The sequence below is a fragment of the Elephas maximus genome, chromosome 4 (genome assembly GCF_024166365.1).
Source record: "Elephas maximus indicus isolate mEleMax1 chromosome 4, mEleMax1 primary haplotype, whole genome shotgun sequence".
NCBI lineage: Eukaryota > Metazoa > Chordata > Mammalia > Proboscidea > Elephantidae > Elephas > Elephas maximus.
In genome coordinates, this window is record NC_064822.1 from 61091896 (window position 1) to 61109992 (window position 18097).

The 18097-nt window shown below is 42.4% G+C and overlaps 1 protein-coding gene across 1 annotated transcript in view; it reads left to right on the top strand.

Moving 5' to 3' along the window:
- The window catches only part of DYRK4 (dual specificity tyrosine phosphorylation regulated kinase 4), a 67112-nt gene that overhangs the window by 39872 nt on the left and 9143 nt on the right, over nucleotides 1–18097 (top strand). The window contains exons 3-11 of the mRNA XM_049882246.1: nucleotides 3614–3694; nucleotides 4440–4556; nucleotides 5275–5413; nucleotides 7303–7466; nucleotides 10152–10288; nucleotides 10628–10768; nucleotides 13475–13613; nucleotides 16256–16337; nucleotides 17060–17232. Of these exons, the coding sequence (XP_049738203.1) occupies nucleotides 3614–3694; nucleotides 4440–4556; nucleotides 5275–5413; nucleotides 7303–7466; nucleotides 10152–10288; nucleotides 10628–10768; nucleotides 13475–13613; nucleotides 16256–16337; nucleotides 17060–17232 (1173 nt within the window). The remainder of the gene's footprint in view (nucleotides 1–3613; nucleotides 3695–4439; nucleotides 4557–5274; nucleotides 5414–7302; nucleotides 7467–10151; nucleotides 10289–10627; nucleotides 10769–13474; nucleotides 13614–16255; nucleotides 16338–17059; nucleotides 17233–18097) is intronic.

Below are 18097 nucleotides of genomic sequence, written 5' to 3' on the forward strand. Positions count from 1 at the left end.
ATTTCCTTGGTTTTTACCTAATGTTCTTTTTCTGTTCCAGGATCTCATCCAAGGTACCACGTTACATTTAGTTGTCATGTCTTAGGTTCCTCTTGGCTGTAACAGTTTCCAGACTTTGCTTGTTTTTGATAACCTTGAGGAGTACTGGCTAGGTGTTTTTTAAGATGTCCCTCTGTTGGAATTTATCTGTTTTTTTCATGATTAGACTGTGGTTATGGGTTTTGGTAGGAAGACCCACATAGATACAGTGCCATTTTCATCATATTACATCGGGAGTACATCGTATCAACAGGGTTTATGACTGTTGATGTTGACCTTGATTGCCTGAAGTAATGTTTGTACAGTTTCTCCACTGTAAAGTTACTCTTTTTTTCACCCTTTCCATACTGTACTTTTTGGAAGGAAGGCACTATGCACAGCCCACATTTAAGGCGTAGGGAATTATGCACCCCCTCCTTTAGGATGGAGTTGTTGTTGTTGTGTGCCATCTAATTGATTTTGACTCATAGTGACCCTATAGGACAGAGTAGAACTGCCCCATAGGGCTTCCTAGGCAGTAATCTTTATGGGAACAGATTGCCAGGTCTTTTCTACCATGGATGCGCTATTGGGTTTGAACCACTGACCTTCTAGTTAACAGCCAAACACTTAACCATTGTGCCACCAGAGCTCCTTTAGGATGGAGTATCTACATACTTTACTTGGAATTCTTCTGCATGGGAGATTTGCCTCTTCTCCCCCATTTATTAATTTATTTAGATCCGTACGTACTCAAGATTATTTATTTTATATTTTGAGTTATAATTCAATGCTATTTTATTTATTTGGTACTTAAATTATTCCAGCTTTAGCTTTTAGGGGCTCTTTCAGTTTGCTTCTGTGCCCCTTTGACATACTCCCATCAATGCGGTTTTGTTTTAGTACTTTTTTACTTTCAGTTTCTACAGATGTTCTAGACACATCTTGTGTATTTTCTGCCCCAGTCGTAGAATCAGCTATTTCTCCTAGGAACTTTTGTCTCTTTTATTGGAGAATGGTATTAGAAACCAAGATCTGGGTGCTAGGTGTACTTGTTGCTATTGGGATATAGTTTCTTGTAAGCCCTCTCAGCTGGTAAAGAACAGGAATAGTTGTGTGTATAAACACACATATATAAATATTTCTATAGGCAGCCATCTGTATCTATATTAAGCTAAACATGAGTTCTTACTGATGTCTCCAACTCTAATCCATTACCAAGTGGAGCACTTTAGCCTCCTTCCCTTCCTGATCTGTAAATTTCTACTCCATCAGTGATAAACCTGGCTCCCACCATCCACCATCCATTTATTTGTTAAATTCCAGTATACATGTATAGCAATATCAGAATTGTTAACTCCCCAGTAGTTTTCTTTTTTCTCAGATTAAACATCATCAACTCCTTTAACCATTTTAGGAACCACATTATCATTCTCATCTTCCATCAATTCTGAGTCCATGTTTTTAACTGTGTCATTCACTCCATTTTACAGATGAGGAAAATGAACTTTGAGAAGTGAAAGAAAATGATAATAGCACATGCTTATCTTTAGCACATGGAAGCACTGCTTTAAGTTCTTTATATGTATTAATATTTAATAGTTAAAAAAAAAACCCTATGAGGTTGTTTTTTTGTATAAGCCCCATATTACATATGAGGAAAGATTAATAACTTGGCCAAGATCAAACAGTGAATGAGTAGTGGAGCTGGAATTTAAAACCAAGGAGTCTGGCTCCAGAGTCCATACCTATGAGCACTATTTTTTTAATGCCACGCTGTTGCTAGTGGGATCTTTCCGAAACGTTGTTTTGCACATATGACTCCCTGCCTTACAAACTATCAGTGGTTCATTATTGTCCATAGGATAAAGACCAGTTAGCTTAGCATTAAGTACTTTTAGGGTCCACAATCCATGTTCTGCTCTAGTTCAACCAACATGAGCAGCAAAGGTCCCTGGAGCACGCCTGAATACTCTTGCTTCACGTAATTAGCATGTTCTCTGCCCTTCCTCCCAACTAAAGCCCAGACCAAAACCCACCTCTCCCAAGAAGCTCCAAAACTCCCTCCGGGCTGACAGCATTCACAGTGACTCAGAGTCCTTCCTTGGTGACACTCATTGCCTATATCATTTGCTTGGCATTTTAAAGTCTGAGCTGTATTTTGTTAATTGAACTTTTTCTGTATCTATCCAGTCTTCCCAGCTCATGCTCAATGCCAGCTTGTTATTGATGACGGTTGTTGTTGTGTGCCATCAAGTTGATACCCACTTGTAGGGAATCAGTCTTGACCTCCTGACAGGGAGGTAGTCTTGGGGACATTGTGTAGACAATGTTGATATCTGAGCAAATCCTGCAATCTCAAATTTTGGTGTGAATCTCAACTTTACATCAGGTTGGTTAGTTGGAATTAAAACCTATAGCCATCATCATCATCTGTCATCTAATACAATAGACAGCCAGATCCTGCATGTAGTGCATCTTAACCAATCAAATTAGCTTGGTTCAAAGCCATGGCGCATACTCTATGCCATTTCCTTGCCCCAAGACCACCTCCCTATCAGGAGGTCAAAATCGACTATTCTAAACATTCGCATCATTACAACTCTGTAGAGTGCTTGACTGATGCTGGGTGATATTAGGTTGAGGTGTTGAGCCCAGATCCTATTCCAATGTGGCCAGTTGCATTGAGTTTTACAGAGGTGGGTCTGGCCCCAGCTGGGTCTCAGCTTTGGATAAATGCCTTTTAATTCCCTGGCGGAGGCAGGGGGGAGGGAAGCTGGAAGGGGAGGGCTTCGAAGAGCAGAATCTAGATTTGAGCTGTAGCCTGTTTTCCACCACACTTTAGTCATTCTAGTGTACCTTTATGATTTTTGCCATAAATGCATTGTACTCACATTCCGTTTTTTTACTTAAATTTTAGTCTCTCATCAATGATAATAACCACAAAATTACAGCTTCATTGTGCTAGTTACTGTTTTTCAAGTGAATGTTAAAATAAATTCATGACAATTAAATGATTTTATCTATATACTGTAAACAATTAACTCACATTCCTCCATGATGTATTTACAATACTTCAGGACACACTGCTCTAGTGTTTTGGTCTTCCCCTCCCCACTCCTTTCTAGATGCGAGGTCTCTTCTTATCAGGTCACTAGTATCAGGCTGGGTTCCTATATTCCAATGGGTTCCACTAAGTCACCTTTGGGGACACTGTAAGGGTGAAAAGAATTCCTTGGGCAAGTTCTTTGGGCATTATCTTCTCTTCAGCAAGAGCAGTTCTGCTTTTATCTCTTCCCATGTCTGGAGCTTTCATGTAAGATTTTATTTGAAGAAAGGCTTATGTGGAGAAAAAGTGTGAAAGTCATAGTACAAGTTAATTGAGAATTAACCCTGCTGGAAAATTCATTTGGGTGTTCATTAATTCATGTGTTCATTCAGTACTTCCTTGAGATTCTCTTAGCTATTCCTTGCTTTGGGATCAGGAAAGCTGACTTCACAGGTATTTTTGTTATACTGGAACAAAATAAATGTCCATGTGACTTGGGGTGAAGCCATGCCAAGCATTATCCCAGTTCTCTTGCACTTGATTCAGGTTGAGAGTAAACCTTTGGTTCAAGCCCAGAAGCCACCTTCTAAGGTCAAGAACCTCAGAATGACCCGATTCTTGCATAAGGTAGGAAGTGATACTTAGTACCTTTTGTCTAGGAGAGAATGGGGGTGGGGGTGGCTAGGGCAGCTTTTGACAGGCAATTTTGGTCTTTTGGTCAACTCAACATAACATACTCCATCCACATCACCATGCCTCATCTCCATAGAATTTTAAGTTGCTATTAATTGATAGTCATACTACCTCTCCCCTCACCAAAAATCAACACATAAAGAATTGAAATAAAGCAATAAAGGCAGGGGCCAGGATGAGTACTTGAAATGAGTAGTTCAACTCAATAATGTAGATTAGAGGACATGAGAGTTTCTGCTGCAGCAAGGAAGATTTGTATGTGACAGGAAGGACTTCCTCATGTTGGGGTGATAAGATATTAGAATGATAATATAATGGCTGACATTTATGGAATACTCTGCATAGATTGCCTCACAAAAGCCCTGTAAGGTAGTCCCATTTTTGTCCCCACGGTAGTGATGAGAAAATTGAGACTTAGAAGCTAGGTAACCTGTCCAAGGTCCACAGTTAGTAAGTGGTAGAGCAGGGATTCAAATCCAGAGGCCATCTGCTTGACCACTCTGCTGCTCTGGAATCTGCATTTCTCACTAAGAACTTTTAGAATAGCCTCAGGCCTGGATTTGAGTCAGGCCTCCTTTGCTGTGAGGGGGGAGCTGGAGGAAATGACCTCTCCTCACCCCCACTGGAGATATCTTCTTGCCTGAAACTTCTGTAACTTATCCAATTTCTCCTTCTGTAGAACACAAACACCAGCATTACTTCACTCCCTTTTGTGGACACCAAGGGGAAGAAGAACATGGTCAACTTCCCCCGCATCAGCAATAAAGTCCTGCTGAAGCCATCATTATTGTATCAGGTGAGTGTGGGGGCTGTGAAAGGCAGGTGAAAGACCTGGTTTCAGCCCAGAACCAAGTTTAGAAAGGTAATCCAGGAATGGTGGGGAAAGTACAGCATCAGCTGAAGAGTTGAATTCTCATTCTGCTCTCACTCTTCACAATGAGTGCAAACTTGAGCAAATAAGTCATTGGCCTTCTCTTAGCCTTGATTTCTTTATATGCAAAATGGGTGGGCTTTCTATTGGATTGTCTTGAGGACTCACTGAGAAAAGGAAAAAGGAAATGAGAAATATTTGTTTTCCTCTCATGTCCCCTATCTTTTGGTGTGAGGACCAAATGAGATAATATGTGAGAAAGTGCCAAAAGAGGTGTTATACATATATAAGTTCAAGTTTATGTGCCTTTGGGCAAGTCACTTTGTCTAGGTAGGAATTGGCCTTCTCAAGAGCAGAGACAAGAAACCATTCCCATCTCTTCCCACAGCGAGAGGTCACTGGGGTTACTAACTGAATAGTGTAATTTACACGTGTCTCCCAGAGAATAATGTGATCATCAGTCAGATATTGCCTTTAGGAGAAAGATGAAGAAAATCCACTGTCTCATAATTACTGTTTTCTTCCTAGACAGGAAAAGGGAAAGGACCTGGATGGATGTGGGTGTTTGTGGTCAGAGAAATAGTTTATGACCCTGAGGAGAAGCCTAAGTAGCACTTTAATACAAATCTCTTTCACTGGACAGGAGAACCAAACTCATAGCCAGGTATCAACCTCTGAGCTCAAGCCTTCAGAAGTACTTTCCCATGCCAGCATTAAAGCCCAAGATTCCAAGCCAGAGGAGAAACCACCAAGGAAGCACAAAGTGCCTCTGACACCTGCAGGTATAGCTTTGGGGGCAGTGGCTGGGTGTGATAGGGGTGGATATGAATGATTGGGCTTCATAGACTCATGGTCTATTAAGATTTCAAAAGAAGAGCATTTATTATGTGCCAACATTATCCAGGGCTCAGAGCACTTCTACAACTGCTTTGCCTTTGGTCTTCTCTCCCCTTCTTATACAATCTCAGTAACTACCCACGAGCAGACAATTTTAGTTCTAAGCTAGTTCTGCCTTGTCCTTGTACAGAGCTGATATCTACCTCCCTACTGTCTTTAGAGAAAACCCTGGTGGCATAGTGATTAAGAGTTTGGCTGCTAACCAAAAGGTCAGTAGTTTGAATCCACCAAGCACTCCTTGGAAACACTATGGGGCAGCCTATAGGGTCGCTATGAGTTGGAATTGGCTCAATGGCAAAGGGTTTTTTTTTTTTTTTACTATCTTTTTTAAAGAAGGAGTCCTGGTGACACAACGGTTACATGCACAGCTGCTAACTGAAAGGTTTGGCAGTTTGAACCCACTCTGGCTCTGTGGGAGAAAGACCGGGTGATCTGTTCCTGTAAAGATTACAGCTTTATGGAGCAGTTCTACTCTGTCACATGGAATCGCCATGAGTTGAAATCAACTCAATTATACCTAACAACAACAGCAACACCATGTTTAGGCCCTGGGTCTGTCCTCTTGGCAAAAGGCATATCTTATCCAGCTTACACATGCCTGCCCTTCACATATTTGAAGACAGAGGTCATGTCTCCTAGAAGTCTTTTTTTCTCCTGGCAGTTCCTTCTTCAACTCTTTAGCAGTTTGTTGAATCACATGGTGCCGCCCTCCTTAAATCCTATTCCTCTTCTCTGAGCACTCTACCCAGTGTTGTCTTAGTTACCTAGTGCTGCCATAACAAAAGATACCGCAAAGTGGGTGGCTTTAAAGAACAGAAATTTATTTTCTGACTGTCCTGGAAGTTAAAGTTCAAATCAGGGACTTGGTCATGTCAGTTCCTTCTGTGGGCCTGTCTCCTTGTTTCAGGTGCCTCTTGGCAATCCTTGGCCTTCCTTTGTTGCTAATAGATGCGTCTGTCTCCACTGTCACATGGTGTCTCCCCCCTGTGTGTCTGTGACTATTCTCTTTTTATAAGACATCACTCAAAAGGGATTAGGTTTAGCACCCAACCTACTCCAGTGTGGCCTCATTAACATAACAAAAGAAAACTCCTATTTCGTAATAGGATCACTGCAACATAACTTTTTGGGGACACAATTCAATCCGTAACAAGTGTATATTTCTTTATCTCTCTCTGAAAGTGTGAATCTCACCCCATGTTCCAAAGTACCAGACCCTTGATGGGTTTGGGCCAGTAAGGAATAGAGAAGTACTAACACATGTTCCCTCCTTATAGTCTGAGATACCCACTGGCTCAGCTGAAGACCTGAGTGGCAGTACCTTCCGGGCCTTCACAGTCACATTGATGTTACCTACCTGGTCCCTGAAGATGCTAGAGTTTGCAAACCTTCTCAGCATAGCCTGTCTGTTTGTGTAACCTAATACCATGTTAACTTTAGTAAACTCCCACCATACCTACATACTACTGTTGACACTAAGTTTATTCTCAAATTTGTTTACCCATGCTGCTATAACCATAACTCTTTGGGGGCTGAATTTTGCCTTTTATTTTGTGTTTTCTTTCTAATTTGTTGAAATCAAACACAAGACATTAACATTTATCCTTGTCAACCTTTCTTTCCATGAGATTCAACATGCTTGGTCCTTAGTGAACCACCTGGTTGAAGAAGGGGCTGGCTGGTTCAGGAACTAGAAGGGATGCCATCATCTGCTCCCTGGGGAAATCCCCATGCTGCCTCCACCCAACTGACACCTGCAATGCTTTTCACACAGAGGCCCTAAAGCTTTTTAAGCATCAGCTGTCTCTATATGAGCAAAGTGAAATCCTGGGCTACACAGAGCTATGGTTCCTGGGGCTTGAAGCTGAGAAGCTCCACATGACTTCAGAGAAATTCAGCAAGACAAGTTTTGATGATGAACATGGCTCCTATATGAAGGTGATGGGGGAGTAGCTCATGGTAACCACAGGGGGCTTGGTACTTGGGGATAAGAGATAGTCTAGAAAAGAAAAAAGTGAGGAACGTTTTAAGCATTTAGTGATGAAACACCTGGGGTAGGGGTCCTGAACTAGTAGGTGCTAAACTAAAGGAATATAGTATTTAAAAAATGGGAAAACATGCACTTAATGTGCAAAATAGTCTAACAGAACACTAATTCTCTCCAAGAGTATTCGGGATAACAGATTTGCATGCTGGGTGAACTCTTACATGCTGTCCTCCCACACATTCCTGGACCCATTGGAAAGGGCTGAACTATGGAATAAGAGGCAGTCTCCCCAGCGCCCCTTTTTTTGTTTCCTCCAAACAACCTCATGCATGGAACCCTATCTATTTTATAATAGATGTTATTTTCCCCACAGATAAAATAAGATTTTATATTGTAGTCTGTTGACTACCTTCAGTTTTCCAAAGATTGATCCCAATGACTCCTCCTCTTCACCTTCTGACTATACCTCAGAGGTTCCCCAGCATGGTGCATTTTCCCAGCATGAAGGAGAAATATGGGCAGTGATAGGTGTCCCTTTTCCTTCAGGACCACTTTTGAGGACCTCCAGATTATATAATGCTTAGTCCCCTGGGCTCATGGGCTGTCAAGAATTTCCTCCTGTGGACATTTCCTCACAACTTCATTAGTTTCTTAGGATATAGGATAGGTCTTTAATGGCTTCATAGAAGAGGAAGGATTTCTTAACACTCAAGGGGCGTTTCTCAAGCTTTACTGTGCACATGAATCTCCTGAGGATCTTGATAACATACAGATTCTTATCAGGCAGGTCTGGGATGGGGTCCAAGATTCTGCATTTCTAACAAGCTCCTAGGTGATACCAATGCTGCTGGTCCACGGACCACACTTTGAGAGCGAGTATTTAGAGTTTTTTTGCACATAGCCCCCATTGAGAGCCCTGGTTCTCAACCACTTTTAGGTCAAGGATCCATTTGAGAGTCTGATAAATGCTAAAGATCCTTGCTGCAGAAAAGGCGCCCTGAACATACACACAATTTCAGGGGATTATTGGGTCCTTGGTTAAGAATCCTCAACATAAACTTTACCTCCAATTTAGGTAGACATCCTCAACTCCCACCCCTACCTCACCTGGGCCTAGATTCTCTGGGAAATTCCCTAGGGATGTCGGCACCACCTTTAGGTTAATTCACTGGGACTTAATCCCTCAGTCTCAAATCTTTGAGAGCTATGTTTTTGGTGGGAACTGGGGTAATATGTCCCCTCTGCAGGCTGGGGTCTCCATCTTTATTGCATTCCAATCCACATACAGATGAATACTCAGTACACATAGCCAACTAACCAAACAAGCAACACAGCTGCATTCTCACATTTATTCTGTCAGCAGGTATTAATTCAGTACCTATTTATTAAGCACCTGTCGTGTGCTTTGGCATACGCAGAACTCTGGAAATATAAAGGAAACTCTCACAAATGAGTGGGAGAGGGCCCTTGCCCTCAGGTTATCACAATCAAGGCCAAAGTTGACATGTGAACAACTAATAATGATACAACCAAACTGGTGGTATATAGAAGGTATGTACAAATGCTGGGGAAACATACATGTACCTTCACAAACAGGTGTGCTGGAACCTGTTCCTTGTCCTTTCCCCATGTATTTTCCTGGGACACCTTTACCAGTAGATGAACCCCTATATCAGTAAAGTTGTACGTGTACATGTTCGTGGACATGATTACTACTGTACTCACAGACCCCTACAATCACAAACATATCCTAAGGACTTGTACACAAACGCTTACCTTCACCTCTCCTGAATTCATGAGTGTAACGCTAGGAATTGGAGATTTCCAGAGCTGGAAGACCTTAGGGATCATCTTATCCAGATCCCTCATTTACAGATGAGAGCCTTGCAGCTCAGAATGGGCAAGTAGCTTAACTGAGGCCACCCAGATAAAGTATTTCTTAATCTAAAAGTTCCTGTGGCTTTGCCTAAACATGTGTTCCCTGGTTTCCAGCACAGGGAGGGATATGAGTGTTTCTGGCTCTTGGAAAATAGTTCTCTTCTTAGGTGAGGAGGGTCTAAGTCTGTACTGCTAACACCGAAAAAGGTAGGGTTAAATCTGGGTAAGTCAAAAGCAGAATGAGATCTGGCCAGAAAGGGGAGCACCTTTCTGTGATTAATGGGAACCGTCCAGGGTCAGACCTGTAACGTCCCCCAAACTACAGTTGTTAACCAATTGCATTCAAGAATTGTGGAATGTCCAAACTAGAAGGAATCTTTAGGGCCACCCTGTCTAACCCTTTTACTTTACAGATTCTAACACATGCAGAAAACTAGAGCTGGTGGCAGGCTGAGGACTAGAACCTGACTTTCACAAAGACCATCCAATGTTCTTTGCACTGTCTGACATAGGGCAGAGTCTGTGGGACTTTCCCTTGCATCACACACAACATGGGGGTGGTCTGGCATCTGGGCACCAACCTAATCGTAGTGGTAGTGTTGAGATGAGGGTGGGACTTGCACTAGTGCCTAGTGCAGTTCACACTGTTTTCCCTCCAGGAATCAGCCACGAGCTGGGGTTGATATCCAGGGGCCCCACTTTCTGGGCAGCTCCAAAGCCCATGGCTCTGCTCTTCACCCCTGGCCTGGCTTCTGCAGGTCCTGCATGACCACATTGCCTACCGCTATGAGGTTCTGGAGATGATCGGGAAAGGGTCCTTTGGACAGGTGGCCAAGTGCTTGGATCACAAAAACAACGAGTTGGTGGCCCTGAAAATCATCAGGAACAAGAAGAGGTATGGCTTGGCGGGTGGCACAGGCCATAGAAGAGGGACTGCATGACTCTTGCCCCTTCATAATGCCAACTCCTCCTGACTCTGTCTCTTTCTCTGAACCTCCTCTTCCTTTTCTTCTTTTTCTCTCTACCCAAATGACTCCAAGATGGGGCAAAAAGGAGACAAGGGCATAGAGTTGATAGTGCTTTCTGCCACCCCTAGGCAGTCTTTTTGGGATCATGGGAAGGGGCTGAGGAAATGGGCTAACTGCTGCAGTATAACATCGTGTGTTTTCTGTCCCTGTCCTCACCTTCCTTGCCCCTGTCCCTCACCCTCCCTGCCCCTGTCCAATCACCTTAGGTTTCACCACCAGGCTCTGGTAGAGCTGAAGATCCTAGAAGCTCTCAGAAGGAAGGACAAAGACAATACCTACAATGTTGTGCACATGAAGGACTTTTTCTACTTCCGCAATCACCTCTGTATCACCTTTGAACTCCTGGGGTCAGCTACTTTCTCTTTTTAATTCATTTTCTTATGAAAAGTTGCCTAAGTGACAGAAGAGAAACTTTGAGGTCAGACACTAGATTTTTCTGGATGTGAAGATTTAATGACTATGATGGGCTCAACAGCCACTTAGTTATCTAGAAGGCCCAGGAGCAACGTAGCTGGGACCAAAAACAGCCCATCTCTCTCCGTCTGTCATCTTCAGTCATGCCTGTCACCTGCCAGCACACTTATGATATACTAGCCAGGTGCTGGACACTGAACTGTGTGACATAACCAAAACAAGGCCCCTGCCCTCAAGAGCTAAACTGAAATATGTTGAAAAGGACTTTCATTTGCTACCATATCTTCCACTCACTGGCTTCTCAATCCCATGGCAGTGGTTGGGACCCACGGGAGCAGGCAGCTGGCTGCTCAGAGTGGGAAAGGTTTTAATTTTGAGCAAACAAAGACCAGGGCAGATATTTTGATGAGCGATCAGAATCTGACTTAAATAGATTGACATTGCCTGGCAGAATACATTTATGAGCTGTACAATGTCTGTTAGGGCAATGTCTGATCGCGTATACTTCTGTGGTCCCATAAAGCTATAATAGAGTTTAGACATCAGAGAACAGGACATAGAAGATGTAACCAAACATATGTAGCTTCCTGCAATAGCTTCCTGAATGCAATACGTGTATCTCATGTCTCTTGTATATAAAGCGACTGTGTATAATGGTACAGCACGTATATAACCCGTAATACATATGCCTTGATAGTCATAATAAACACCTGTTACTGGCTTATGTATGTACTGTACTTTCTATCATTATTTTAATGTGAATTTTCCCTACTTACAAATAAAAAGTTTACCACATAACAGTGTATGCTTCAACACGTAGGCAGCAGCATGCAATCTCATTCACACAACGTCCAAATCACATAACATCCCATTTCACAGGTTGTATCATAGATGTCACGTGATGCGTGACTGTATTACAACTGAAGGAACATGCTAATTGAAAGGGCTAATCCTGTTGTGTTTCCCTCTGAGAAGACAGTCTGATGCAATGTAAATAAAGCCAGAAACTCAGAATGCATTTATCCATGGAGAATGATCAGGGGCTCTTAGAAGCCCAGTGTTATTGGGTTCACTGGGCTGGGGGCTTTGTGCTCCCATGACACCATTGCGAACGATGAGATCCAAAAACCAAACCAATCCCATTGCCGTAAAGTCAATTCTGACTCATAACAACCTGACAGGACAGAGTAGATCTGCCCCATGGAGTTTCCAAGGAGCTCCTGGTGGATTCAAACTGCCCACCTTTTGGTTATCAGCGGTAGCACTTAACTACTATGCCACCAGGGTTTCTTACACCACCAGGGTGAGATCTGGGAACCAGCTAAATTCCGGTCAGAAATTAGCCTTTCCTCACCATCTCTGATGATATAAAATATGCTCCACTCTCCAGTATGCTGAGGTGGGTTATCTTCCCTGCAGTCAAGCAGACAACCCAGGCTGCCTTTCTTGGCCATTGATCACAGAGCACGGTTAGGATACCATTGTACTTAAAAGAGCTCTGAGAGGTCAGGAGAAGCAAGCGTATGTCTTCAGTTGTATGGAGGGAGAACCTAAAGCCCCAAGAGGTTGAGGCATTACCTAGGATCACACAGCTAGTCAGGATAGGGCCAGAGCCAAGTCCCTCACATCTCCATTGTACCCCTCAAGAATGAGTGGCCTCCTAAGTACTGCCAGAGTTAAGAGAAGGCTTAGAGATGGACGATTAGGAGAAACCAGGAAGAGGTTGATATAAAGTCATTTCTGAGTGATTACTGCTCTTTCCCTCTTCTCATCTTACAGTTTGCCCAGAGGTTGCAAACTGGCAGCCCACAGACAAATGTTTTTGTTTGGGTCACACAACGTTTTAAAATGCTTTGTGTTACTTTCCAACACTTGTAAGTCAGTGGATTTCATATAATAGAGCAGACTCTTTGGCTGTCTAGAAAATATAGGATGATCTAGCAAGAATGATCCCTCATTTCTGAAAAGTGATAGTTAGCCGGAACCAAGCAGCCAGACTCACTTTAGGTGGGGTAGGGGTTCTCTATTGTGCCTCAGTCCTCATCTGCCCACTTTTCTGTTCCCTCACTGGTCAGTGACCTGAATTCTTTAAGACAACCCTTCATGTTTGGCAAGTAGAGGACCAGAGATGGATTGGCACAATAGCCTCAATGATAGACTTGAACATGCTGACAATTTTGAGGATGATACAAGACTGAGCAACATTTCATTCTGTTGTACATAAGGTTGCCATGAGTTGGACATCCAACGGCATCTATCTATCTCTCAGGTCTAGGCAGAAATGGCTGCTTTGTTGAGTAACTGGCAGGCTTTCTGGATCCCTTCCAAGGGTCTGAAGAACTATGAATATTTCAGAAGTTTGGTCCAACCTTTTAACACCCATGTGCTGGAGAAAGTAATTAAGTGATCTTTTCACATAAGAAATGAGGGGACATCTGAGAGGCCAACACAGCTGAGCTTTACCTTGGGTTCCCCATGAATCAGAGGAAATGTTGAGTTTATTAGATACTACAGCCCTACCTCCTGGTCCCAGGCGTGACTACTACCTGAGGGAACCAGGTAGTATGGGATTGCTTGCAGGTTCAAACTCAACATTATACTTTTTACACTCATCACCTCACTTTCTCTCTCTTTCCCAGAATCAACTTGTATGAGTTGATGAAGAATAATAGCTTTCAAGGCTTCAGTCTGTCGATAGTTCGGCGTTTCACCCTCTCTGTTTTGAAGTGCTTACAAATGCTTTATGTAGAGAAAATCATTCATTGTGATCTCAAGCCTGTGAGTATAACCTCAGTCCTGCCATGGGGGCTGGTCCCCATCCTCAAGAACTGCTTATTCCATTCTGTTCCCCAGGGGTAACTTGGGAAGACATCACGACCGGGGTTTTCAGGGTAGAAGCCAAATCAGGCATCTTTATATGCTTTATAAGCTGAGTAAGATGCTGTGAAGACTCAGGTAGAATAATTGGGAAAGGGAAGATAGAGACACTTGTTATAATTGAGGCAGATAGGAACAAGATCTGACAGCTTCCCTATAGAAGGCCTGGAGATGGGTGGATGGTTTGGGGGTGGGTAGGGGAAGTGTCTTGAGCATCGAGATGTGTAATGAGAAGTCCTGGGAGTATGAGTTTACCCTTTTGTACCCTTTCTTAGTGAGAAAATATAAAGTCATTTGTATTACTTTGGAGTTTTACCTGGGGGCCTCAAGATCTACCTGGTCTGCTCTGCAGAGATGTGTGCCATGCAGAGATGTGTGCCATGCAGGCAGGTGGATCACTCTTCTCTTCTAAACCCGTACTATATCCATTCTACTCTGAGTTGGTTCCAGGGTACAATAAATCCCTGGCCGCTTTCTCTCTCCCAATGGATATGTCTCTCTGACATGTCCTGCTAATATTCTACACTGTTGTTAGTTGCTGTCAGGTCAAGTCCAACTCATGGCTGTGTATGCAGAGTAGAACTGCTCCATAGAGCTTATGACATTTTGGAAGTAGATTGCCAGGACTGTTTTCTGAGGCACCTCCGGGCGGGTTTGAACTGCCAACCTTTTGGCTAGTATTTGAGCACTTAGCTATTTGTGCCACCTAGGGACTCATATTCTATACTTACCCCTATTATTGCACTGATTGCTTTGTGTAGGGATTGTTTATTTATCTGTATGGGCCACTGGAATGCAAGCTCCCTCAAGGTCAGAAACCATATCTTCTCACCACTCTATTGTCAGGACCTAACGTGGTACCTGGTCATCATAATGGCAGATAATAAGTACATGCTTGTTAAATGAGTTAGTGATTACAAATGTGATGAAATAATACAGGGAGGTGCTGACCCTCAGAGATATGTAAATATACCTTAATTTTATTTACTCCCTTCTACCTGACCCCCAAATTGTTAAAAAAAAAAAAAGGTTTTAGAAACTAACTCATTGGGTAAATTTGAGATGTTTTTACAACAGATTGTCAAAATAGGGATTTTCTCTTGGAATTACATGTAAAGGATCACAAGGATAGTGGTGCTTTGATCTACTCTCTATATCCAAGTTTCTAATCCTCAGCTTTGTAGCTGAAAGGTTCCAATACCTGTGGTCTTTGGGCTGACAATCTGCAAGCAAATTCACAAGACACTTGGCAGCCAAAATACCGGGTAGCAGATTACCTTGAGAAATAGAACAATCAAGTAGACTGGAATATGTGTGCCCATCTAGGGAAGTATACATGGGAATTCACACAACTAGGAGAGTGTTTTGTGTGGATTCAAGAGTCAGGCAATTATTCTTAAGGACTTAATGGTGGGTATTGATGAGCCGTGACTGTCTGATTCATTCACCCCCTCTGAGAGCAATACCTGCACCATCTAGTTAAAGAACCTTTCATTTGAGCAGAGCTAGAAACACACTGGAAATTCTTGCTCTTCAAAAGCCCCATTTAAGACTTTTACTGATCACCCTCTTAAAGTTAACACAAGCACTCTTTGAAAAGTATTATGGACTCAGTTTTACACTTTCTTAGTTTGTGGTCTCAGAGACTTAAGACCAGGCTTGTTATGCCGTATCTAGAATGTTAGGGTATTCAGTAAGTGATCATATAATCATTCCATCTAATATTGAGACCCTTGAAAACATAATTAGAACTTTATTCTTCCAGCCCTAGCCAGTACACTCTCAGACTCTGAGAGGAGAACCCAGAGCTCTTCCCTCTTATCTATGACCCTGCTGAAACACTTGGATACTCAGGTTCTATATTCTGAATGCTTTCACATTTTTACCAAAGTCAACATAAAAATCACAAACCCCAATCAAATTTACCTTTTTGGTTTTTTTTGCACCCTACGGTCACAGCAGTATGTCAGCAGGGACACTTAATGAAATGTCAAAAAGTTTTATTCAGTGGCATTTCCAAGGCCTTATGCTAGCAAGATATAAAACCAGGTGCCAAAGAAGATTAAAGTAAACCCAAATTTTCAGGAGTTATAATCTACATGGGGAAATATCAAAATATATGTGAAAGAAACACTGCAAAGCAGTGAATTCTGGGTCCAAACAAGAGGAACAAACCACGAGTAGAATGTAAAGTCAGAGGAAGGGGAGGACAATGGGATTTGGAGACGATACGGAAAGAGGCCGGAGCCCTGGTGGTGCAGTGGTTAAGTGCTACAGCTGCTAGCCAAAAGGTTGGCAGTTCGAATCCACCAGCTGCTCCTTGGAAACCCAATGGGGCAGTTCTATTCTGTCCTATAGGGTCACTATGAGTCAAAATCAACCCAACGGCAATGGGTTTTTGTGTGTGGAAGGAGGCCACCTAGAGGTGGTAGCATTTTGAATGAATTAGGCCCTGGAGGACAGTGAGCATTTGGGTAAGTGGAGAGACCAGGGCTGGGGCAAGATTATTAAAACATGACTTCTGTCTGATTTCTTCTGTCTAGGAGAATATAGTGCTATACCAAAAGGGCCAAGTCTCAGTTAAAGTTATTGACTTTGGATCAAGCTGTTATGAACACCAGAAAGGTAGGTCGCCATGAGTCAGAATTGACTCGACGGCCATGGGTTTGTTTTAGTTTTTTGTTCTACTTTACCAAGCATGATGTCCTTCTCCAGGGACTGGTCCCTCCTAATAACATGCCCAAAGTACCTGAGACAAAGTCTCACCATCCTCGATTCCAAGGAGAACTCTGGCCATACTTCTTCCAAGACAGACTTGTTTGTTCTTCTGGCAGTCCGTGGTGGTATATTCAATATTCTTTGCCAACACCGTAATTCAAAGGCATCGATTCATCTTCCTTTATTTGTTGTCCAGTGTTTGCCTGCATATACGGTGATTGAAAATATCACAGCCTAGGTCAGGTGCACCTAAGTCCTCAAGGTGTCATCTTTGCTTTTTAACACTTGAAAAGAGGTCTTTTGCAGCAGATTTGCCCAATGCAATATGCTGATTGATTTCTTGACTGCTGCTTCCATGGCTGTTGATTGTGAATCCAAGTAAAATGAAATCCTTGACAACTTCAGTCTTTTCTCTGTTTATCATGATGTTGCTTATTGGTCCAGTTTTTTGTTCGTTTGTTTATGTCGAGGTGCAATCCATACTGAAGGCTGTAGTCTGATCTTCATCAGGTGTTGGGGAGGCTTAATTATAACCCACCCTCATCTAAGAAGGTATCCTGGAGAAGGATGGTCTGGGGGAAGGGGGAGGTTTTTCCCATACAAGATTTCTCTCTTTCCCTGCCCTGCAGTATACAGCTACATCCAAAGCCGGTTCTACCGATCCCCAGAGGTGATTCTGGGTCACCCCTACAACATGGCCATTGATATGTGGAGCCTGGGATGCATCATGGCAGAGTTGTACACAGGCAACCCTCTGTTTCCTGGGGAGAATGAAGTGGAGCAGTTGGCCTGCATCATGGAGGTGAGGGGAACACCAGGCCACAGCTGGGTCTGAGATTTGCAGGATAGCTGCAGCTCTCCGACGTTGGACTGCATCAGACTAGCCTAGGGTAGTGGCCTGCAAACTTTTTTTGTTGTTGTTAGATGTTCCCTAAAAAGTATTTTTTGAAATCAAGTACCCACTTGCACATTGTTGAGTTGACTTCTTACATTTTCATCCTCAATTTAAATAGTTACAAAAGGAACCCTGATGGCTCAATGGTTAAGTGCTGAGCTGCTAACTTAAGGTTGGTAGTTCTAATCCACCCACTGACTCGACAGGAGAAAGACCTGGCAATCTGCTCCCATAAAGATTAAAAAAATAAATAAATAAAGATTACAGCCTAGAAAACCCTATGGGTCTGTTCTATTCTCTCACATGGGTTCGCTATGAGTCAGAATGCACTTGATTGCACACAACAACAAAAATAGTTGCAAAGGGTATAATTTCTGGCATATTGTAAATAGTGTCACTTTAAACCTGGTATACCACTCTTTCAAATATATCCAAAAGAATCTGAGAACAATAATGATGTCACATACACCAAAATTCTCTGAAAAGTACATGAACAAGTTCTTCTTTAACAGTTTCGTGTTTCTTTTGCTTGTTTTTTTTTTCCTCGAATTCATATTTTCATCCTACTTCCTCCACAGAATTTTATCCTAAGTTAATATGGTCTTATATTTTGAAATCTTTTATCAATCCTATACCTTTAAATTTTCTTTTCTGTTGCCATAAGCTCCATGTGTTAAAAATGTTTTTTTTCCTGATGAGTTATCCTTAAAATATAATTAGTGCATATATTTTGATAATTATTAAGCATAAAATATAAAATTTTATTGGGCAT